General features: G+C 40.7%; 1 protein-coding gene across 1 annotated transcript in view; it reads left to right on the top strand.

The window, feature by feature from the left end:
* Positions 1-12,396, top strand: part of FOXN1 (forkhead box N1) — a 29,144-nt gene extending 16,748 nt beyond the window's left edge. The window contains exons 6-8 of the mRNA XM_030536911.1: positions 8,165-8,372; positions 9,016-9,546; positions 12,119-12,396. Of these exons, the coding sequence (XP_030392771.1) occupies positions 8,165-8,372; positions 9,016-9,546; positions 12,119-12,396 (1,017 nt within the window). The remainder of the gene's footprint in view (positions 1-8,164; positions 8,373-9,015; positions 9,547-12,118) is intronic.
* The last annotated feature ends 13,716 nt before the right edge of the window (positions 12,397-26,112 follow it).

Consider the following 26,112-nt stretch of genomic DNA (forward strand, 5'->3'; position numbering starts at 1 on the left):
AGATCATCTCAGACACCTCCTTCTTCTGGTCTGGTGTTAAATTGGGAGACACACTCATCTGTTTGAAAGGCTTGTTTTCCTGGGTTAGGTCTTTTTGGACAGTTATGCATGCCTCTTGTGCATGCCAGGGTTTCAGAGGGTTGATAAATCTGTTCTTGTTTTCGGCGTCCTGGCTGCCGCACCTTGTAGGTTACTTCCCCCACGGGTTCAACCACCTTATAGGGCCCCTGACATTGGGCCAGAAGCTTGCTTTCTGCTGTGGGTACCAACACCATCACCCGATCCCCTGGTTGGAACTGCTGGACTTTTGCCTGGCGATTGTAATGGGTTCTCTGGGCCTCCTGCGCCTTTTCCAAATGTTCCCGTATAATAGGGGTGACCCAGGCTATCCGGTCTCGCATCTGTATTACATGTTCTATTATATTTTTCCCTTCATTGGGTTCCTCTTCCCAAATTTCTTTGGCAATATCTAGTATGCCACGAGGGTGACGCCTGTATAATAACTCGAATGGGGAAACCCAGTTGAGGCCTGAGGTACCTCCCAGATAGCGAACATAAGGTAGGGCAGTAGGGTGTCCCAATCCCTCCTGTCCCGACTTAGCACCTTCCTTATCATATCCTTGAGGGTTTGGTTAAACCTTTCTACCAACCCATCAGTCTGCAGATGGTAGACTGAAGTTCTCAGGGTATGTATATGGAGCAGCGTACAGAGGTCCTTCATTAGCTTTGACATAAATGGGGTTCCTTGGTCTGTTAATATCTCCTTTGATAGCCCCACTTGGGCAAAGATCCCCATCAGCTCTTTGGCTATCGTTTTAGAGGCTGTGTTCCACAGGGGGATGGCTTCTGAGTAAGAGTAGCATAGTCCAAAACAACAAGTATATATTGGTGGCCCCGAGCCATCTTCTCCAGGGGTCCCACTAGGTCTATGGCTATTCGCTCAAAGGGGGCCTCTATGATGGGAAGGGATACTAAAGGTGCCCTCAGGTGGGGATGGGGACTGTGCAGCTGACACTCCAGGCAGGATGCACAATACCTCCGCACTTCTTCGTGTACTCCGGGCCAGAAGAACCGTCATAGGACTCGTGCCAGGGTCTTCTCTACCCCCAAGTGCCCACCAAAAAGCTGACTATGAGCAAGACTTAATACAGCATTCTGGTGTTTTTGAGGTACTAGGATCTGCTGTACCTTCTGCCCCTGTACTGGTGCAACCCAGTATAAGAGATTCTTCTTCATTATGAAATAGGGTCCTGGTCCCTGGGTTTTCCCTTCCACGGGGGCCCCATCTATTTCAGTCACCTTCTTTCTAATGTTGTTGTACCTTGGGTCTTCAGCCTGGTCCCGTCCAAAATTTCCTCTTCCGGGGCTAATCTGACCAAGATCTAGGGGCCCAGTCTCTGCTGCCTCTACTGGTTCAGAAGCGTTAGGGTGGAGGTCAGACTTGGGTGCTTCTCCCTCCTGGGTGGCCTCCTTTTCAGCTGCTCGGGTCCGCCTATCTACGAGAGCGACCCTCTGGCTTTGGGTCAGTATTCGGGTTCCCAAGGCCTTAGCTACCCTCCTTTCCCTTTTTGACTTTCTACCCTGTCTGGGAATGGAAAATAAATTGGGGGATATTTCAAGAAGACTGGGGGTTGACAGTCTACTGTGGAGGCCTCACTAACTTCAGGATTCCCCTCTTTCTCCAATCTTCCTACTGGGAGTAAGTCTCCAAACCCTGGGAAGTCCCTCCTATGAGCACTGGGTATGGGAGTTTAGGGACTACACCTCCTGCTACCTCAGTAGTGTTCCCCTGAATCTCGATTTTTACTGGGTTAGTGGGGTAATAACCAACTGTCCCATGGACGCATGTTATCCCCCTACGCTTAGCCCGCAGCAGTTGACTACACTTCATGAGCTTCCCTGAGACAAGCGTGATAGCACTCCCCAAATCAACCAGTGCTGTGGTCTCTGCCCCATTTAGTTTTACTGGTCTGGTGTACGTATGTGGGGTTAGTGAGACCCCCCACAAGGTGGATTAGGGAGCATGGGTCTGCCCAGTTCCCCAGGTTACACTGCATAGGCTCCTCAGCATTGGGACACCGTGCAGCTATATGTCCTCAGTCCCCGCAGGCATAACATCTGCCTGGAGCCTTAGGCATTCCCTGGTCTCTTGGTTTGGGCAGTCTAACATCACGATACTCTTCTCCCTCAGTGCTCTGACTCTTTGTGGCCTCTGGTGGGCCTTCAGCTCCTCTCTTTTTCCACCTGTGATCTCCTGGTTGCCCAGTCACCTGAGCTCTAAGGGGTGCTGCTAGTTCAGCCCGGGGTGCCTCTTCCTTAACTGGTCGGATCAGCTCCCTCGCTGTCCTTCGCCTCTCTACCGGTGCGACAACCTCATCATAGGTGGAGGGTTTGTTCTGGCTTACCCAAGCACGAAGGTCTTGCGGTAGCCCCCTCATGTATCAATCGATGACCAGAACCTCTAGTATCTCTTCTGGACTCCGGGATTCCGTTCGCAACCACTTTTGTGCGAGATGGATGAGGTCATACAATTGGGACCACGGGGTTTTGTTTTTCTGGTATCTCCATTCGTGATACCGCTGGGCCAGCACTGCAGTTGTTACCCCAGACCTGGCCAGGATTTCTGCTTTCAGCTGGGGGTAGTCTGCTGCAGCCTCTTCAGGCAGATCATAGTAGGCCTTCTGGGCCTCCCCACACAGGAATGGGGCAAGGATGCCAGACCACTGATCTCGAGGCCAGGTCTCCCGAGGGCTGTCCTTTCAAAAGCCAGAAGGTATGCCTCTACATCATCCTCCTGTGTCATTTTCTGCAGCCAATGGCTGGCCCGTATGATTTGCGTCCGATCAAGGCCGCGGTTCAGCTCTGTAAGGGTCTTTACCTGGTTTACCAGTTCCCGCAACATAGCTTGGTCTTGAGAAGCCTGGTCCATCGGCAGGCGATTAGTCTCTTCCTGCAGCCGCACTGACTCCCATTGGGCAGCTGCCTGGACACGGGTAGCCTCCTGCTGGGCTGCCGTAGCTTGTATCAATGCCCGCACTAAGTCATCCATTGTAATAAAAAAAAACACTCTCCTTTTTTCTTTTTTAAATCACCCTCCTTCTTCCGCTGCGCTGTGCACACCAAATCCCACTCTTAACACCAGTTGTGACGAAGTTCCTCCTCTATCTCTACCTCTACCTCCTCTGCGCTTATTTGGCAGATTTGCTCACCTCAGTGATCTTCCCCATAGTCTGGGTCAACTTCTCCTGTGTCTGATCAGGAGTTGGGAGGTTTGGGGGGAACCCAGGCCTGCCCTCTACTCCAGGTTCCAGCCCAGGGCCCTGTGGATTGCAGCTGTCTATAGTGCCTCCTGTAACAGCTGCATGACAGCTACAACTCCCTGGGCTACTTCCCCATGGCCTCCTCCAAACACCTTCTTTATCCTCACCACAGGACCTTCCTCCTGGTATATGATAACGCTTGTACTCCTTAGTCCTCCAGCAGCACAACCTCTCACTCTCAGCTCCTTGCGCCTCTTGCTCCCAGCTCCTCACACGCACTTCCTCTCCTCTGGCTCCCCCCTCCCTGACTGGAGTGAGCTCCTTTTTAAACCCAGGTGCCCTGATTAGCCTGCCTTGATTGGCTGCAGGTGTTCTAATCAGCCTGTCTGCCTTAATTGGTTCTAGCAGGTTCCTGATTACTCTAGTGCAGCCCCTGCTCTGGGCGCTCAGGGAACAAAAAACTACTCATCCAGTGATCGGTATATTTGCCCTCTACCAGATTCCTGTACCCCACTGGCCTGGGTCTGTCACAAAATAAAAAAGTCAGTTTATTAAAAACATATCAAACTATACATTTTATAAACATAATCATAAACACGCCTGTATTTATTCACTAGTTACGAAGTTACGCTGCCTTATGCGTCACACCAGATTAATAAAAGAAGCTGCTCCAGACCCAATGCTGCTATTGCTAACATAAATACATAGAATTCTTAGGAGTGGGAGAACCTTGCTCCACGAAGTCCCTCTTCCCTGTTCCTGATATAGTGTAAAATGGCAGTGAAACATCCATCGTTTCCTTAAACACATTTTCTGCATATATTCCACTACAGCCTTTGAGCATCAATTCCCCACCCCAGTAACAGTCAGAGAGAAGGTGCCATTTCTGATACCTTTCCCTCCCATTCAGGACTCCATAAGATGTCAACTCCTTGGAGTGTGAACAGTTCTTTTCTCATATCCTTGTGTCCTCCCACTTAAGTCACTTAAAAACCACAGTGAGAATGAGGTTCTCCTCCTCCACTCAATCCAAGTGTGCTATAAATAGAATGACAGAGGGTACTGTTGAGACAATCATACACTTTGTGAGAAGAATCTTTTTACACATTAGTTTTATAGTCAACTAAATTCCATAATTTCATCCCAAACATCCTTAAAATAAACATAGAAAATGAAAGAACTGTATCTTTTACTTTTGGGAAATCAGTTCTAGCTCTATCTAACCTATAAAATTACCAGAGTCATGCACCATACAATAGGTTACTGCCCTATGAACTACTTGTTCTTTTTGGAAGTCTTCATCAAGATCCTTGTGAAGTAGTTCCCTTTATGTTATCCTCAGCAGTCAGGCAAAAATAGTTTTGTTTTTTTCTATCAAAAATCACTCAGTAGTTTCCAGAACATGGAGCCAAGGGGTGGAGAAGCAATTACCACTGGAGAGAAACCATATAGTACAAATGCACATGGGATCTTGCTGGGAGACATTAGATGACACAAGCCCAGTCAAATTAACTTCTACTCACTGCCACAGCAAATGCAATTTCTATGATGCAACAGTCTCATTTCTAGTTGAAACAGAGCAATCCAACTCCTACGTCCTAAAAAACATCCACACAGCTAAAGTGGAATTGCTCTTTGAAGTACCTCTCCCTTCTCTTGAGAGCCAGATTTAAAGAGAAAGAGTTTTGCAAGATCATAAAACTCTTTAAACTTCAAGAGGCGGTCACGATCAATGGGTCTGTGCAGAGTAACACTAATTTATGTATATATAAATTGGAGATAAAAATACTGCCAGTGGTCTGGAGGTTAGAAAAGTTTGTGGTCTGATGGGACCATAACACAAGGTATTTTCCCTCTCTTAAATTCTACACTCCCTCCAACCATACTGCTTGATATGAGAAAGGAGCCAGTTAGTTACCAGGTTTCAACTGTAGAACAGCAGCTTTGGTGATCAAAGCTCATTAATATTGGACAAGAAAAGTCTTAACTTAAAAAAACAGTTACCAAGAAAAGATGCATCATTAACATATAGTTGTACCATTCTGACAACTGAACTGGGTAAAGCGCTGGAGTTTCCCTGACAAGCATCTTTGAGATCTTGATGTCAGAACCAGTTCATCACTTGGCATCACTCTTCAGAACCAGTCCTCTTACTAACACTTTTTTGTTTTAGATGTTCCTAAAGCTATTTAAAGCATGTGCCCCACCCTTTCTAAAAACCTCTGGGAAGCATACGCCACTCCTCACTTTCTCTACTGCTAAGCAGAAACATTATCCTTACTAGGCAGGGACAGGGCAGACATATAATCTTCCATTTATAGGGCTAGAAATAAAATCTCATGTTCTGCTCTTTAAAAAGCTGTATCATTCGCTATCAAATATACAGCAGCAAAGAATCCTGTGGCACCTTATAGACTAACAGACATTTTGGAGCATGAGCTTTCGTGAATACCCACTTGCATCCGACGAAGTGGCTATTCACCCATGAAAGCTCATGCTCCAAAACGTCTGTTAGTCTATAAGGTGCTACAGGATTCTTTGCTGCTTTTACAGATCCAGACTAACACGGCTCCCCTCTGATACTTATCAAGTATACACTGGACATATGAGGAACATCTTTATTGTTTATATTTGGAATTGGTTGGCATCAACTTAAAGATGACCTGCAAAGGGGAACAAAATTGGGCTACTGCCCTTATTTGCTGCTTTGTGGATAAAGACGGTGGATAAAGACGGCCCAATTTTTCTGTTTGTTTTTTTAAATTAGAATTAATGTTCTCACTCACTCTGAAGACTCAAATAAACTAATAAAATGGTGATGTCACACAAGCCGAGAAAGTGAAAGCTGAGCTATTAAGAGGGGAATGGATTTTTTTCAGATTGGCTAACACACTGTTTTTTTTGTTTTTGTTATCATCAATTTAAACTCTGTCACTAATTAATATTTTGAATAAAAGAAGCCCTTGTTAAAGATCCAGCACCCTCACCCATTCAAGTAAGGTGTCAAGGATACTCAGGAAATAATCCTTATACCACTCAGTTGTCCTCCAACAAAGCTAAGGAAAACCAAATTTTAGATTCCTGATACCACTTCTCTTTTCAAACTTCAGTTCTACATAGACAGTGATGAAAAAAAATCCAGTATGTGAAATTATACCTGTAAGTAAAATCAATGTCAGATAGAAATGTTTCTTCTTATTTTGCATTTCTAAACCTATACAATGGAGAAAATCTTGCTTCTGCTGTAGGTTTTTTCCTTCTACTCTCTGAATCTTTGTGATTAAGTGCAGAATTTCCTCTCAGGGCAAGGAGGGAACAGTTTGTATCTCACTGATCAGAGTGCTTGAATAAAAATGGCGGGGTGTGTGTGGGTGTGTTATTTTATTGAAGCAATTATATATATTGTTAATCTCAGAACCTCCCAATTTTAACAATTCGCTTAAAAATAAAAGTGAAAAAAAGACAGTAGTCAGGTGTGGAAACTGTTTTGCCTCATCTAGAAGACTAGTGACTCAGCCTAATAGTTATACAATTTGCTAACACAAAAAATTACACCCACGGTACCATGCTAAGTCCTATTTGATGTCTGTTGTGACACTCAGGTGACGTCCAAGTAATGTGTAGCCATTAGGTTATTTGCTTGATTTTTTTCTAGATGTTCTGAAGTGGACTAAAGATGAACCTTCTTTGTATAGTTAATTCTTCTTTTCATTTTTATGAGCTCACTATTGAATGATCCAGTGGCCATTCATGTGCAAAAATTGCTAGCTGGAACTTGGTGACTGTCCCACAAACTTCCTTGCATCTTAAAATGTCATGTTTTTCCATCACTGCGAACCTCTGGCATATTGTCATTATAATCCAAAAAGAAGAAGCAACACAACTATTATCAGCCAAAATCTCTACCTAAATATGATTTCAAAAGCACTTTAAAACATTAAACAAAATGAAGGGCAAACTTATTTGTCAGTGCTAGGTACTGCCATGTGAAAAGTCATGGTTTTATTCTGATCTCAGCCTTTTGATCTGGCATGCAGCCTTACTGTTTTGAGCTCTGAATCTGAAAATCTCATAAACAAGAGCTGATCAGTACTAGGACAGCAGACCAAAGGGGGGGAAAAAAAGAAAAAAAAGAAAAGGAAAAACTGAGGGTGCTGCAGGAAGTGATAATAGTGATTATGGGCCTAACTGAAAAGCCCACTGGAGTCAATGGAGGTCTTTCCATTGACTTCGATGGTCTTTGGAACATACCCTCAACATGTGACACTATTCTCTGTGAATGAGCACCGAACCAATGCCTCACTTATGATAAGTGGCACTGAGCATCTCTTGGATGAGGAAAGGATGTTGTACTTCTAGAAGGAAGGCCTTTTGGGTAAAAGAGAGGTTCTGTCTGACCATATGTGATCTTAAGCATCCAACAATACTTTTCATCCATTGTAAAATAAGGGACATTATCATGTAACTACACTTCATAAAAAAATGGGAATGAGTAATCATGAGTTTCTAACCTTGAAAAGCAGCAAAGAGTCCTGTGGCACCTTATAGACTAACAGACGTTTTGGAGCATGAGCTTAAAGTTCCTATCAGAAAAATGTTCCTGACAGTGAGTTCTACATTGCTGGGATCTTTGAAAACTAAACTGGTCAAAACATGGACAAATACATGCCGGAAACAATCTTGTGAAGGTCCTTCTGGGAAATGAACAGATCTGAACTAATGGCCCTTTTCCAGCTCTAATTTCTTTGGGCAGCCTCTCTTTCAAACCATGGTGTGTTGGCAGCTCTTTACCTTCATTAACAATACACAAAGCTATCCTTTCAGCAGAGGACTTGAGACACCATAGAGGTATATTTGGGAAACTATCTTCCAGTTCACGTCTTAGTTTGAATTTGTTTTTCTAGACAGCTCCAGACGGTTGGAAGAACTCTGTACGCCATAATTTATCCTTGAACAAATGCTTTGAGAAAGTTGAAAACAAGTCAGGTGGCTCTTCTCGGAAAGGCTGTTTGTGGGCACTGAATCCAGCCAAAATTGATAAGATGCAGGAAGAGCTTCAGAAATGGAAAAGGAAAGATCCAGTTGCTGTGAGGAAGAGTATGGCAAAGCCAGGTTAGTAATATGCTAGTGCATTAGTTCTCAAACCGTGATCCACAGAACCCTTCTTAGCAGCAAGCAGTGTAAATATTTTGAGAATCAAGCAATAGAGGAGGATTTGGGTGCAGGGAAGGGACATGATCCATGTCCAAGGCCTCTTGCTTATTAAATGGGTGGCAGCACAGAAATGTAGGATGAGGGCTAAAGTAACAGCTTTTTTTGCTGAAAGACTTCCAAACATTCATAATGCTACAGATCAAAAGGCATCCTAGAGCTTAGAAGCGTATTCCCTATCATTTCAGTGAAAGATGCACCTCCATTGACATCTATCTAATCTCTGATACAAAAGAGACAGAATTAAGCACGGAGGAATAAAACTTGGGGTTATTTAGCATGCAACTATCCCATCTTTATATTAAAAAATGTACTTTATGAAATATTCACTTGAGATTGATGGGTACTCCCTGGGTCTGTTTTTCCACACTAGGTGCCAATCTCATTACTGTTTTAAGGTTGGCATTTTCCTCTCGTGTTCATTTTCTGAGCAACACTAAAATTCCAGTTGCAACCTAGGGAGACTCACAAGCTCAGTGTTGGGTAGGCATTAACAGCACTTCATCAAATTGTAATTTGGTTTTATTCTGTTTTTGTCTTTTAGAAGAACTTGACACATTGATAGGAGATAAGGCTGAAAAATTAAGATCTTCAACGGTGTCCTGCAATCCAACTGGTGTGGCAAATTCAACAGTTTCCAGACAGATGTCAGTCCAGCCCCATTCTATGTCTGAGCCATCCCTGTCGTCTAATATCCCACAGCCTTTACACACTATTCACACAACAGGACCTCTACGTGCCAAGAACCCATTACCAAGTTTGCTTGGGGGGCACCAAACTCCATGTTATACATCGCCACAGGTTTTCCCTCAGATCTCACCTACCTTAATGCAACAATCACCTGGTATCCCTCAGAGCATCTTCCCTTCTGCAGATACTCAAATTGAACTCAGAGCACAACCTGGCACCACCCAAGACTCACCCTTGCCAGCCCAGACCCCTCCCATACATGTTATGAAGATGTTGACAGAGCACTCCACAGCCAGGACAATGCAGGACACACTCATGCAAGAAGCAGACATGAGCAATGATATTGATGCTCTTAACCCTTCCCTGATTGACTTTGATCTTCAAGGTAAGTGCCTGATATTTCACTAAATGTTTATTTGCTATTTGTACACTTATGATATCAAGACCTAACCATAGAAGAAATCTCCTTTTCTCCTTGCATGCATGAAAAAGCAACAACTAGACAAGTGCCATTAGTTCTTTTCTTTCCACAGCCAGACAAGAGCAGTTCACTAGGATTCATTATCTCATGCAGTATAGAATTTAATATTACTTATAGAAAATGTTACCTAGAGAACACATAATTTAGAACCAGAGTTTGGAAAACTGTTTACTCCCTGCAGAATCTGCGGTCCCTAAATACTGTAATGCAATATGTCAAATGTAGCCCTCCATGTCATCACACATATTTCCTAAGTAAAAAGTATCCCAGATTTAGTTATTAGATGAATGTAAAATACAATATCACATGAGAACAAGAAAACATGTTTTTATTTGAGTGCATGGTACATAATTTTTTGTTGCATTCACCGTTATTGTTACAATCCTCTTCCAGTTTTTGGCTAAAAATCAAAACAAAACAAAAAAATGGAACTTACTTCTTATGCAATTCACCACAGATGTTTGAGTGATCACTTCACTGACCTCCTACACTTGGTAAAGTTCACTGAAATGATTGTGTAGTGCAGACATCAAAGCTCCTGTTCTCAGCCAAACAATCTTTCTTTGACTAGATATAATGCTCAAGGCCCAAATCACCCTTCCACTGCAAAAATAATAATCAGTGGAAGAGCCAAAGTTAGGTGAACAATCTATGGCTTAGAGGCTGTAGAGCTCCTGATGGATCATGCCATAGGAAGGGTGAGGTTTGCCCAGCTGCAAGGGAGAAGAGGCAAACCAAACATCCTCATGGAAATAAAACAAAAAGAGAGTACAGCAGTAGAAACGGAAGAGGCACAGTGCAAGCTTGTGGATCCAACAGGGCTGACTGCATATCATTATCATGGCAAGGCACTGGTGCAAAATAGATCTAAGGCAACAGGGAACAATGGTATCAGAAGCTGCCAGATCATCTCCAAAGGGTCAAAAAAAGCCTGTAGCATATAGCTTTCTCCATTAGTTACTGATAACTAAACAGGTGGATTTCTAAGTGCACCGTTCTGCACATTTTCGAATACAAAATTCAGCAGTCCATTCCTCTCTCTTGGCTCCTCACCCTTTCTAAATACCTTATTTTGTGTACACACATATTTGTGTTCCCTGTACTCTGTACCTTTGACACACACACCTCCCCCGGCATGATGCCACCAAGCACCAGCGCTGCTGTTGCACAGATTTTTCAGCCATTCCATCTTAAATTACTCCCCTTTCTCTACTCTATGGCCTTTTTTATTCTACAAAATGATCTCACCTGGGGTTTGGGGTTTACTGTCTAATAAGTAATAAATGGGACTTGTTAAGTTGTCAAACATTTCACAAATTTAAGGCAAATTCAGTCTTCATTTACATGGAGTACGTCAAACTTATTTTAGGAAGAGGGCTAAATTATATTTTACATTATGATGCATAAACCGTGGTTAAAAATTTAGGGAGATATACTCCCCCATATCCACAGAAAGTCTTGTGCAATAAGTGAGCGGAGAATATGGCCCTCATACAGTAGCTAAACTTTTAGTTACTGTCACTTTTGCACTCTGCATCATTCAGTGAGAAATGGCAGTGTACACTTTTAGAACAAGCAGCATCTCTGATGTTTGCTTATTTGACCATTTATACATGCAGTTACTTGATTTGACCACACAACTGTAGTAACGCCATGTGCAGATTAAGCACACAATTGGGCACCAACATTATTTGAAAGTCTGTCCCATTGCAGTTTTGTCTACACTGAGCTGAGGGAAAGATTTCCACCCATGCTAGCTCTTCCCATCACTCGCCAGGCTGCAGCGTCACTTGATTTTAAGGGCCTATCTACATGTACGAGGCTGCAGTGGTGCAGCTGCACTGCTGTAGCACTTCAGTGAAGATGCTACCTAAGCCAATGAGAGGGCTTCTCCCGTTGGCGTAGATAATCCACCGCCCATTGGCATAACACCGCCTACAGGTCAATATAACTACATCGTCGCTCAAGGATGTGGTTTTCCGCACCCTGAGCAACAGTTATACTGACAAAAGTTGCTAGCATAGACCAAGCCTTAGTTCCACTAGAGCTAATGTATGTCTCCTCAAGGTAGAAATCACACCCCCAATCTTAAAGTGTAGACATACTCAAAGCATCATCATTAGTTGTAAAAATCTACACCCTGCTGAGATGAGTAGGGGGTAGTTTGCACTTTTAAAAGCTGTTGCTTCTTTCAGTTGAATATTCATCAGTTCACATTTTCAAAGGCATGTTCACGACAATATGAGCTAGAAATTAGTTTTAAATGAAAGTATACATGCCACTGAATGTGAATTTATCAGCTGATGATGTAAAACAGTTCTTGCTGTCTGTTTTACCTTACATGCGCTCAGAAATAGATATGATGCACCAAGAGTGCACTCACTAGTATCTCTTACATAAAAGAAACAAAAGCAAACACACGCACACACAAAAGCTGAAGACTACATCAGTGTGTTGGTTTTGTTTTTTGTTATAGGAAATCTTTGGGAAGAACTGAAAGATGACAGCCTGGCTGTGGATCCCTTGGTTCTCATTTCAACATCCCCAATATCCTCTCAGTGCTTCCCTTCTCACTATCAGATGGATAGTAACAACAGCAGCAGCAGCAATAACCTCACCACTCAGAATAGCACTCCACACAGCAGCTTACCTGACTTACAACTCACTACTCTTTACTCTGCCTTTATGGAATTGGATACAGTGTCCACAGCCTACTTGAATAATTCTGGATCCAAGCCCATAGCACTAGTGTGAACCACAAAACAACCCAGTTACATTATTTTTGTCCCAATACTGTCTTATTCATACTGTTTTACTTACTTTTAGCATCTTCAGGTAAAATAAATCAGAACTGCATCCATTTGAATAAGAGCTATCTGCAGGAAATTCAAAACCGCTCTCATACTATTGGTAGCATATTTTTTTAAATGTTGAAAAAATTATGGCTTACTAGCTTAAAGCCAAAGTGATGTTGACCAATACAGACATTAATAGCTTAATCAAGCCACCCATCTTTTGTATTTTCATAAACCAAATTAGCACCTAGAGAAAAGAAACAACTATCAAATATTTCTCTGAAAGGTATTTACAACTTAATGCGTAAATCAAGGCATACAGAAATAAAATCTTCTCCAAACACTTTTCTGAAGTTAGTGATGTCCACAACTTCTGCTGCAGACCACTACAGAAAATGCACATATTAAAAACGTTTTCACAACCTCCTCAAAAGAAAGTTTGGCTGAAAGACACACATATACTGCAAACTATGGAAAAATTATGAGAGGATTAGCCTCCTGACAAAATAAAACAAAAAGCAATAAATATACTGTAGCAGGAAGTTTCATAAATTTTACTGTGTTTTAAAAGGAATCAAAACTTTTTAAAGAAATAAAATCAACAATTTAGTAGAATTTTTACGTGGTTGGAAAATTATTCATATTTAGTCCCCATTTTTATCCAGATGGGCTGAGGTGGAGGAGGAGGTATTTCACAAACTTTGAATCAAGATGTTGAAGAACACACACAGAGAACCAGCCACAACATTTTTGTGAAGTGCCTTTGCATAGGATACTTTCTATTAAAATAGGATTTGAAATGGTTATAAAATGTATGGTGTCAAGAACTTTGCAAATCATTTCCAATGAGATAGAAATTATACTTAAAAACAGCTAGACCTGATTCGGGAAGAGGAAAAAATTGCAGCAGAAAATACCAGGGAATAATTTTTGTATGTAGAGGAAGTGTCTGGACAGAATACCAAATCATAATCCTTTGTGGATGATTATTTTTCTGACATCATGTCCATTGTAAGTGAAACCACTTTTGTCTCATGGAATCATAGAATATCAGGATTGGAAGGGACCTCACGAGGTCATCTAGTCCACTCCCCTGCTCAAAGCAGGACCAATCTCAAACTTATTTTCAAATTAAATGCTATTTAAATTTTGCATCTGGATGGTCTAGTGCAGTGGTTTTCAACCTTTTTTCAGTTGGGGACCCTTAAAAAATGTCAAATGGAGGTGCAGACCCCTTTGGAAATCTTAGACATAGTCTGCAGACTCCCACAGGTCCACAGATCCCAGGTTGAAAACCCCTGACTCCAAAGCCTTCCTAAAGAGACTCTTTATGGGCCTATCAGGGAGTCTACATATTTGACTGACATGACCCTTACTCTACCTACTCACAGGCAAAGTGAGCAGAGTGAGAAATACAGGAGAGTTTGCCAACCTGCCCAATATACAAGGCAAAATAGGGAGTGCTAGGTAAAGGTACCAGAGCTGGCAGGATGCCTTCTTGATTATCCAAACGATAGGAAAAAAACTGCAGGGTTTGTTACTCCTTTGTTAATGGCTGGCAGGAAATAGAGGTATGAGGGGAAAGAAAAACTGTTGCATCAAAAGGAGCTGCAGAAAGGCACAGAATAAATTGTGGGGCGATGTCTTGACATTGCATTGTGATGTCTGCACCATGAGATTTCATCAATGTGAAGACAGCGCCACTTCAATGCAACAACCCTAATCTCATCACTGTGTGAGAACTTCTCTCCAGAATTATATTGTGGCTCTCTGCCATTCTATTGGAGGACAGAGTAGCTTTTGTGCTATGCAAAATTGAGTACTATTTGTCTAATGGAGCTTCTTTATATCTTACTATAAATACATTATACCAAATGGTATTGGCTCTTAGCACAAATTATGATAGATTGTTTATACTCAGGAAGAGCTATGTTGCAGCACTTTTTGTGCATTCCATTCAACAGTTTGTGTATTCAATTCACTGCACTAATAAACTGAAGTTAAGTTTGGAGGGAAAAGTTATAACTTGTATTAAAAACTGCTGGAATGTCACCCTATTTGTGTTCATAACATCAGGGAAAAACGAACTGGAAGTATTTTCTGCTTAGAGCGGCATTGCCAAATAGTTTAGTTGACCTACTTAATTCTGGAGCTCTCCTGATTTCTAAATTAAGTCGCCAATCCTGCAAACACTTAAGCACATGTATAACTTTACTAATGCAAGTAGTCCTGCGACATCAGTGGGGCTACTCACTTAAATAAAGTTATACACATGCTTTTGAGTTTGCAGGATTAAGGCCTAGAGCTTTCTGGACGTTGATTAATCTGTCCTGTCATTCTACCCTTCCAGGGTTAAAATAGGCCAAAACGTAATCTGGGTAAGAAAATTACTTTGTCTTGAAGCTGCCAAATCCAAATCTTTAAAGGTGATACATTATTCTGAATATCCATTTGAAAAACATATATTACTATATCCATCAATTTAAAAATTTACACACACACACACACAAATACAATTGTGATGCTCTTGTGCTCCTTCTGCAGGTTCTACAGTAGTATTTAGTTAACACAATTCCTTCAGTTGTGCTAACATCACTGATAATAGTGGCAGAAAAACAAATAATCATCATGAAACACTGAGCAGGCCAGGGGAGAGAAATCCATATTTGCCTGAATTAAAAGGTTAAGTGTTGTAGAAAGACATTTTATTTTCAAACTTCTAACAGATTTAGAAACCATGGAAAATTCAGAAACGAGAGTTATTCGCTTTCTAGTTTACCTAAGAAAGCACCTTATACAGAATACAGTTAATTCAGTTTTTAAATGCCTGTTTAATTTCCTGGGTCCTGGCAATTCAGAGTCGGAAATTTTGCTGAATATAACTGAGCAAATATGCATGCAACTGTTCCATTTATCTTTTGAGGGCAAGAGGAGATGCAGGTTCAAATACATTTTGAGAGCAAAGACAATGGCTCAGTAAAGGGCATGTTTAAAATAAAGTTTATTTAGCAAATAATGTTATTTTTCAGTATTAAATTTGAAATATTATACATATTCACAAAATAAAAATCACATGGGCCTTGAACTTATCAAAAGATCAGCTTGCTCAGATCCTCGTGTCTGTATGGTGTCCCATTTACTTCAATGGGACATTGCAAAGCTATGCCAGTGCAAAACACTGTAGGATTAAGACCATAAATCCTGATCCTGCAAAGCATTTAATAATCATGTGTGTAATTTAGCTCAAATGAGTAAGTCACACATTTTAATAGCATTTCATGATCAAAGCCTAAGCATTTGAGGGCCCAAACTTGTACAGTTACTAGTTGGTGAGGTGTAGGCTGAGATTTTCAATTGGGCCGAAGGGAGTTGGATGCACAAATCCTACTTACTTTCAATAAGAGTTGGGTGCATAACTTCTTTAAGCCTCTTTGAAAACTCCAGTGGTAACGTTCACTACTTCATTTGAGGTCAATGGGATTGTGGACAGCAAAAAGTACTACACAGGTGTTTGCAAGATCAGGCCCTACAAAACTAACAATCTTTCCAATATTTTACATAGTTTTTCCCCCAAGATAATATATAATAAAGTAACAAAAAGAACAAACAACAGAGGTGCTAAAAGTATAGCCCTGTCATTCTACATTGGAACAAGACAAAATTGTAATAAAAATCTATTTGTGATTTTAAAAATCCCCAAAAACACTGCATATGAAAAAGATTTTCTTTAAATGATAAATGAGTTAAGGGCAACAGTGGCTGGTATTTGACAGCAATGCATTAAATATCAACTATAAGGGCTCCAAATTCAATTATGGTAAAGATTTAAAAACAGAAAAACTAAGTTCAATTTCTGTGTTAAACTTTTCAACACATGGGCACAACCAATTCACTCACACATTGTGAACTGTTAGATTTGGATTTAATGGGCCAAATCCTCCTCTCAAATGCACAATGTATTAAGTCCATGTGGTTATTGTGCTTGTTGCTACAATATATTCAGTAGTTTTCTTGTACATCTAGCAGTATTCCACACTTTCTGGGTGATAAAATAAATTTTCCAAAGAATGAATAGGTATATTAAAAGCAAAAGAAAAAACAGCTTATTGTTTTATGTTTTCCTTGTAAATTTTTGTGTAATGACTACTTTGATGCATTATGACCGCACTAAAGTAAGTTATCTTTGCTATAATCTGTTTATATAAAGATATTTATTGTAAGCACCTTAATGTTTTATCCAATGTATTTCAGTGTTAAAGTGGTTGGATATTATGCAAAATTACAATTGATTGTATGTTTTTTTCTCATATTATAAAGAATAATGTTGGGGAAAACAAGACTGCAAACTATTAACTAATTTGAAATTGACCACTCTTCCAAATTGTGACTTGTTTTTTCTAGCATAACATATATCTAAAGGTCTTACTGTTTTGTTTCAGTTCAGTCTGTGACTCTGGTAGCTGGGACAGTTCCCTTGACATGGGATTCTCTCATCACAGACAGATACTATATACCAGAAATGTAGGGCAAGTATTTAAAAAGTTCAACAAAAAAATAAGAGAAGGTACAGTTCCCACCTCAGTACTATTTGTTTTTTGGGTTTTTTTTTAATATTACCTCTGATGTGATGCAGCCCAGCATAAGTAGACTCCCTTTTCTTCGAACGCTTAATAACAGAACCACAGCTTATGATGTGCCGTACGTGGACTTAAGATTTTCCAAAGGTGGCAATTCTACTTTAGTGTCATCTGTAAAGAAATTGTTTAGGAAATTAAGGAGAGGCGGGGCTGAGGGGACAATATAAATTCCCTGCCCATGGCTAGTGGTGTTTGCTCACTAGTCAACCTGGACCAAAAGTATTTTGTAGATACCAATTTTTCAGGGGAAAAAAGAGTAGTCTTCTAGAAATCTAAGTGTACTTAGCATCAGAAATACCTGACTAGAAAACAAAAGGACTTGCTTATGGTTTCCTTCTCCAATGGTATGACTAGGAAGCATTTGCATGTAAAAAGTTCAGTATGTTTTTAAAACGGTCTCTTTTAAATGCCTGATTTAAATTTCATAATCTCCATAAATGGGAGTTTATTTTGGTGCTAATTTCATTTTTCCAATTTCTTAATTTTTCAAAATTCTCTGAGCTTTTAACTTTACAAGAATTATGGCTAAAGGAGGCTGCCACCCATTCATTTCCCTTTTTTTATTTGTAAAACTACAGTCTCATCTGAGGAACATTCACTTGTTTTATTGTCACTATCCACCTTCCAGGATATTTTCAATTAACTCTCTTTGCATCTCACTCAAATACCTGTGCTATATATAAACCACAGTATTTGGTCAACATATATTATGGAAATAGACAAAATTTTAAACTGGCAAATTAATGTAATTTTATGTATCCTGAACATTTTTCTCTGTACACAATGCTTGACTCTCAAAAGCATAATTGGTTTGCAGGTGCTTTCAAAACTACCAACCAAATCCCACCACATGAGCAGTTGATTCAATTAATCAATATTGTTTCAATTTTTTCGTAATACTTGAATAAGATTATTTTATACCTGTGCTCAAACACTTGTACTTAGCTACTGCATACCAAAAATAATAAATACTATTAAATGAGTGTTTGCTGACTTTCTGACAATTCCTAGCCTAGGACAAATAAAAACAAGCTGTTTACAAGCTCAAGAGGGAAAAAGGAATGTTTGTCTTTTCCCTGCTTCCCTCAACTCAGTAATATAATTGGAAGATTGAAGAAGTTCTACACTTGGATTCTTCTGTTAAGGCAGCTAAAATGCACGCAATTTGAACCGAGACATTTATTGCCATATGGAGAAAGAGGCAGGAATATTTGCCTGTGTGAAGACTGATACTCTGGCAAGATACACAAATAGTTCTGACTCACAATTAATCAAAATCAACAGCAATGAGAACAACGTCAAGGTATTTTAAAGTGTGTGACCTTATTTTCCCCTATAGTTTTATAAAATCTCCTGCAAAATTTAATGTTTAAATTGTTGAATGGATCACTCAGGTGATATAAGCAGTGGGATAAAGACCCTCAATACTGACCAAAAGTTACCATCAGTTGTTGAAGGTCTACGTGAAATGAGTTGATGGACTTAGCCTCATACCCAGCACATTGTGTAGTTCAAAAAATTACTGCAATCTGTGCAACATTCTGTATGTGTAATAAATATTGCTTTGAACAGCGGTTACTGAATATGTACTGTAGCCACTTTTTAAACTTAAATACTTTACCCATTTTAACGAAATATCAAGAAGTATTAATGCTCATTATAGATTAATGGGAAGTAAAATTTCATATTTTAAATCTAAACTACTTTTGAGTTGCTTGCAAAAACAAATTCAAAGCCACAATATTTTATTAGACACAAAATTAATAAATAAAACACTTAAGAGTATAACCACTTATATTACTTCATTTTGTTGGAAACTATAATGCTTGGGACTCAAAGTGATATCAGCTAAAGGGGTTAAAGAGAAGATGTTTTAATTAAATACATTTTCTGGTGTATATTTCTTCCATAGTGAATGTTAGTATGGGGTCAGGCTTTGAAGGAGATGAAACTATGGCCTCTTCAAATAAAGATCCCCTTCTTCAAGGCTTTGGTCTCTGATTAGAAAAGGAATGGGACGGAATTTTATAATGCCACAGTTTTGTCATATATTTAGTACCTTACTCCAAAAGTAACAGCATTGACTTCAGTGGGATGAGTTGCCTATTAAGGTACTACTTATGATTAAGGGTATTAGGATCTGGCCTAAAATGACAATGGGAGAACTTTCTTTGGTCCTTTGACCTATTGGCAGGTTAGTGAAGAAAATGGTTTTGTATATATTTATATTTTTATTACTGAGTGCTCTTTACTTTCTCATTCACCTGTTTTCCCGTATTAGTAAATACATACTTGCACCAAAATATTTACACTTGGATATATGCTTCACATGCAGCATCCATTGACACCAGGTTGTTCAGCACATCTGAACATATATGCTGCATATAGGATAATACACTTATAGAAACCTAAGAACACTGCAGAAATTAAGATTAGTTTAGATATTCCCCAGGTCTGCGTCCAGTAAAATTTATACTGGCATTTCTTCCACTGATGTAGCTGCACCAGTGCAAACTCCTAACACAGAGGAGTAAATTCCATGACTGCAAATTGTGCTGCACTAGTGTAAACAGCATCTATTCTAGGTGTTTGAGTTGTTAGTTGAAAACCTGATATGGCTAAGGCCTAACAGTATGAATTCTCCCACCAATAATGGGGAATTTACATAATTAAATCCTTCAGGCATTAATGGAAGGAAAAGATGGTCAGTTTGTCTCCCCCGTATTGATAAAATACTTTTAGCTGACCTAAAACTACATGAAAGAATGAGCTAACTTACACTGAACAAATTTGGGAAACCAGGCCAAATATACATGTGATATACAGCATAGGAATACAGTACAATAGTACACACAAATCAAAATAAATTCCCTCCCATTAAAAACAGCTAAACTTCTGAAAATCTGTAGCAATAATTTTGATGCAAAGTTTATGTTTTGTGCACCCATTTTCCCCAGGTTAGGAGACAATTTGTTTTTCTTCTTGATACAATTTTTTCTTTATTCTAATGATCCTTGGATGGGGTCCTGTGGGTTTAGCACCTGTCCTTTTTGTGGTATCTCCACTTTGTTTCTCTTAGCTAATTCAGCAGGTGCCTGTCTAATCATGTTTTTTTTCTGGTCCTTTCTTCTCTACAAGCTCCAAAATGGAACTGGATAAATCCAGGTCTGCAAACAGGCTCTGTTTGTGTTCATAACTAGTTGATGGATTTGCATACTGTTTAGTCCTTGATTCCTTGTAGACATTTTTTCAGAGGTATTTCCCTCATCCTTGTTTCTCTTCATTCTTGTGTCAGTGCTGAAAGACTGTATCACCAAGTGATATCACTGTATCACTAAGTTTTCTCAAGCTGCTGTGGTACTAAATGAAAATAATTAATTATTCAATTTTTTAATGAAATCATAGCTTCTGCTGGCATAGGGAGTAAGAAATCAAGGTAGGACACAATCTAGGAAATGTCATAAGGGCAGTGCAGAGGATTAGCAAAATAGGTCATACTATCCAGAACTCAGAATTTTTACTGGAAAGTACTGTTATATGAAGTGGAATAATTTTTCCCAATACTCTCCTCCTCTAGAAATTCACTGCAGTTTTTACTTTTCTTAGTGGGCATAATATAGATGGCGTGCATGCTCCCTTTATGTAGCAAGGTGTATTCGTATTCAAACTCATCCATCTACAGCTAGTCATAGTGTCAACAATTTTAATTGCCCCCTACCCCAAAAAACCTGTATTTTCAGCTTAGCTTCTTTAAGTATAGCTTCTTTAAAGCCAAGTGCAAGAAAGAGAGGAAAAATCGGTCACTTCCTTCCTGCAGAACTGAACTGCAGTCATTCAGACAGCAGGAATCGCGCCCCTCTCAAATCATCAGAGTAGCTTCTAAAGGAGATTAAAACTCGGCAAAGGCTGCGCGCCTTCTGCGGGCGCTCTACGCTCCAGCCTTTCGGGGGCGCTCTTCTCTCCAGCCGGGGAAGGGGGGCACGACCTGACACGGCAATGGAAGCTGAGTCTCCCCGAACCACAGGGGCCCAGAAGCGAGGGCTTAAGCCCAGCACCAGCAATGGCCACACTGGCGCCCGTCGGGCACGACCACGAGCTGTCGCCAGCGGGCGTCTCCCGCGCCTTTCCGCGCCGCTGCTCGCGGAGGCGCCGGGAAGGGGCGGGGGAGGCGCAGGCGAGGCTGAGGCCCACCGAGTCCGCGAAGCCGCGCTGAGGCGGGCGGGCGGGCGGGCGCCAGCACTCCCCTCCCCTCCCCTCCGCCGGCTCTTTTCACCGTTGTTTCGCCCGCAGCCAGAGGAGCCTCCGGGCCGCTCGACGCGCTCAGTCACGGCGTCCACACCAGCCCCTTAAATCCGGGGGCGTCCACACCCGCCCCCCCCATCTGCCACACACCAGCGCCGGGGAGGGAAGCGTTCCGGCAGCGCCGCCCTCGCCTCTCTCCGCGGGAGGGGCAGCCGCTCCCCAGGCTCAGCGCGCGAGCTTCGGCCGCCCGGGCCAGCCCCGCACGCTACTCTCTGATTGGCTGCCCAGCCCCGCACGCTACTCTCTGATTGGCTGCCCAGCCCCGCACGCTACTCTCTGATTGGCTGCCCAGCCCCTCGCGCTTCCACTCCCTCGCCGGTGGCCGTTTGAAGAAAAGCGCGGGAAAGGCGGTTGGCCTGCCCTTGGCTCGCCGCCGCGACTCGCGTGATGAGGGTGAGAGATTTCTGCCAAGCAACCGCCCGCCTCCCTGCCCAGGGCGGGCGCCGCACTGTGCCAGCTGTGCTGTGACGCCCCTTCCCCAGCCCAGACGCTCCTGGAAACCTGGCACAAACCCCGCAAGGAGCCGCCCGCCCCGCCCCGCCCCAGGGCTGCACAGGGTCCCTCTGGAATCGTGTTGGGTTTTAACTACTTATCCTTGTACGCCTCGCCCCAGCGACGTGTGGGGGCTTTGCAGAGAGCGCTGATCTGACCCATGCCAAAGGCCCGCTGGCAGGCGAGACACCGGTGCCCAGCCTGTTAGCAGCAGGCGCTGGCCTTTGCTGAGCTAGGCCGGCCCATTCTGGTAGTTGCTGTAGCTCTGTACAGGATGGTTGCTGTTAATGCTTTTAAAATCAGATTTAAAAATTAAAATAATCTTAGGGCTTATAATGGTCCCTGTTGCCTTTGAAAATGACTGCCAGTTAGTGCGGGATGCTGTCCTGTACTGCCCAGGACACTCCTGAGGGCATTCTGCGCCAAAACATTAACAAGTCTGCACACACTATTTTAAAATTCTGCAAATGTTATTTGTCAAATGCGGAGGCTCCACCATGTCACTGGGGAGCACAGGCTGCACAGAGGTGGGAGGCTGCTCTGGGCCCCTGAAACACTGTGAAGAGGTTATTCAGAGGAGGACATTCTCAAAGGCTGCACAGGAGAAGTTTTAAGGTAAATCTAGGAGATTTGAAATTAGTTTTCAGAATGAAGGTTAATTAAAATAAAATCCAATACTCAGAAGCTATTTAAAAGAGAGAAACTCAGCATATCCATTGTATTGTCAAAGAAGGAAATTAGATTGGTTTGACATGATTTTTCTCAAAAGATCCATAGTGGCTATTCCTTATAACCTTGTTATCCTCCACCTGCCTATAAACTGACTGTTTAATAATTTGGTCCAGTATCTTTCCAGATTTTAAAGTTAGGCTGACTGGGTTGTAACTCTCTGGGTCCTTTTTGTTCCCCTTTTTAAAGCTAGGTACTATGCTGGTCCTTCTCCTAGGGTGACCAGATGTCCTGATTTTATAGGGACATTCCCAATATTTGAGGCTTTTTTCATTTGGGCTCTTGTTACTCCCCAGCCCTGCTCCGATTTTTCACACTTGCTATCTGGTCATACTATCTTCTCCAGACCTCCAGGAGAGGACACGTTGCATCTGGGCCTGTGATGTGAGGCTAGAGGGACCACTGTTGGTAAAACATTTGTCATATTCCACTCCTTGCAGAGCAAAGTGTCTCTTTCAATGACCACTCTCAGCTGGTGGTTAAATCCTCTCTAAAGGGACGCTGCCTCATGTTTGACCCAAAATTTACATTTTATAACAAATATTTTACAAGACACATGCAAAATATTACTCTATGAACTATTTTAATTCCAAAAGTAAGCTTTGTCTCCTCTGGACAGTTTGTAACCCAAACACTTGAGCTCAGTCCTGGGAGCCTCCTGCATGCTGGACTCTTATCAATTTCAACAGGAGCCCTGTACACAGAGGGCTCACAGGATGACACCCTTGTGAGTTTTTTGTTTGTTTGCACTAACAAAATACTGCAATCAAAATGAATCTGACTATGCTACCCTTCTTCCATGTTCATCTGTTCCTTCCTCATAGCTGCCTATGCATGGAGCCCTCTTCATGACTTTCCACCATCTCCTTAAAATACGCTTTATAAAAAAACTTAAATAATTTCTGTTTTTAAGTTTCCTAAGTAACCTTCAAGAGGCATAGATCATCAACATAGAAAATGCATTCTGTTATTTCTGTGAGTCTACTTCACCCCCACCAATTTTTCTATCATGTTATATCTTGTTTCAGTTTAGGACCTGATTCTATAAAGACTTACACATATTTAACTTTTTGCACTGAGTAGTCCATTGATTTCAAACCACCTAGTGATCTATTCATTGTCCAAGAAGAGATAAATGTAAAAATTAAAACAGCTGAAAGAATAGTTTTGAAATTATTTTAATTTTAATAATTCCCTTCGTATAACATACAGATAAGGAAATGTTTAAAAGTTTGCTTTTCCATTCTGAGACTTTCAAAGGCACATGGAGGAAGTCTTGCAAGAATGTATTAGGATAAACAATTCCATTGAAATGAGCTCCTAACTATTATGGAGTATTCTTATTGAAGTTAACAGATTTTAATGTAACTGAATGCAAGCTACAAAAAGGCAATGCCCTTGGAGAATGAAATATAGGACTTAGAAGCCCAACATGAACACAGATGGTTTGTAGGCAGTTGAGAAATGCTATGAGTAATCAGAATTTTAGGGCTGTCAAGGGATTAAAAAAATTAATCGTGATTAATAGTGCAATTAAAAAAATTAATTGCACTGTTAATAATAGAATACCATTTATTTAAATATTTTGGATGTTTTCTACACTTTCTAATATACTAATTTCAATTACAACACAGAATACAAAGTGTACAGTGCTTATATTTATTTTTGATTACAAGTATTTGCACTGGAAAAAAACAAAAAATAAAGTATTTTTCAATTCACCTAATACAAGTACTGTAGTGCAATCTCTTTATCATGAAAGTTGAACTTACAAATGTAGAACTATGTACAAAAAATAAAACAATGTACAATTCTAGAGCCTGCAAGTCCACCCAGTCCTACTTCTTGTTCAGCCAATCACTCAGACAAACAAGTTTGTTTACATTTGCAGAGATAATGCTGCCAGTGTCTTGTTTACAATGTCACCTGAAAGTGAGAACAGGTATTCACATGGCACTGTTGTAACCGGCATCGCAAGATATTTACGTGCCAGATGCGCTAAAGATTCATATGTCCCTTCATGCTTCAACCACCATTTCAGAAGACATGTGTCCATGCTGATGATGGGTCCTGCTCGATAAGAATCCAAAGCAGTGCAGACTGATGCATGTTCTTTCTCATTATCTGAGTCAGATGCCACCAGCAGAGGGTTAATTTTCATTTTTGGTGGTTCAGGTTACGTTGTTTCCGCTTCAGAATGTTGCTCTTTTAAGACTTCCGAAAGCATGCTCCACACCTCATCCCTCTCAGATTTTGGAAGGCACTTCAGATTCTTAAACCTTGGGCTGTAGCTATTTTAGAAATCTCACATGTAGAAAATGAACAACATGTGCTGAGTCATCATCCGAGACTACTATAACATGAAATATATGGCAGAATGCAGGTAAAACAGAGCAGAAGACATACAATTCTCCCCTCAAGGAGTTCACTCACAAATTTAATTAATGCATTTTTTTTTAACAAGCGTCATCAGCATGGAAGCATGTCCTCTGGAATGGTGGCTGAAGTGTGAAGAATGTTTAGCATATCTGGCACATAAATACCTTGCAATGTTGTCTACAAAAGTGCCATGCAAATACCTGTTCTCACTTTCTGGTGACATTGTAAATAAGAAGAGAGCAGCATTATCTCCTGTAAATGTAAACAAACTTGTTTGTCTTAGTGATTGGCTGAACAAGAAGTAGGCCTGAGTGGACTTGTAGGCTCTGAAGTTTTACATTGTTTTGTTTTTGAGCAGTTATGTAACTTGCACTTTCACGACAAAGAGATTGCACTACTGTATTTGTATGAGGTGAATTGAAAAATACTATTTATTTTGTTTATAATTTTTACAGTGCAAATATTTGTAAGTAAAAATAATATACACTAATTTCAGTTATAACACAGAAGAATACACTATATATGAAAATGTAGAAAAATATTTATTAAATTTTAATTGGTATTCTATTGTTTAACAGTACGATTAAATCTGCTATTAATTGTTATTCATTTTTTTAATCGCAATTAAATTTTTTTGAGTTAATCACAAGTTAACTGCAATTAATTGACAGCCCTACAACATTTCTCTGGAAAAAATACAAAACATTTTCAGCATGGTTAGTACAGTGATTAAGAAAATGGAACTAAGCCAGATGAGATACTGGCATACCAGCTAAGGGGAAAAAAATCAGAAAGCATTTGCAATGCTGTATAACTAACAGATAGTTGTAATTTTTCCTTTTTGTAGGTGTTTGTATTCATCCTATATATTTGTTCTTTAATAAACAGTGATAGACCTTTCTACTATTTGTTTGCGAACTCCTAGGTTTATAAGCCTAAGTCTAGATAATACTATTTTGTGATAAATCTGTAAAGGGCAATTAAATCTATTATCAATTAATATTTTAAACAACGTTTTTTGCTAGCTCTACCATTGGCTTAGGTATTCAGTGCAAAATTAGAGTCTGAAAGTCCACCCTCTTTCCCAAGGAAGATAAAGGGTCTGCATGCACACCATATTGGCCCCCATCCAACAA

This window comes from Gopherus evgoodei, chromosome 17 (genome assembly GCF_007399415.2).
Source record: "Gopherus evgoodei ecotype Sinaloan lineage chromosome 17, rGopEvg1_v1.p, whole genome shotgun sequence".
NCBI lineage: Eukaryota > Metazoa > Chordata > Testudines > Testudinidae > Gopherus > Gopherus evgoodei.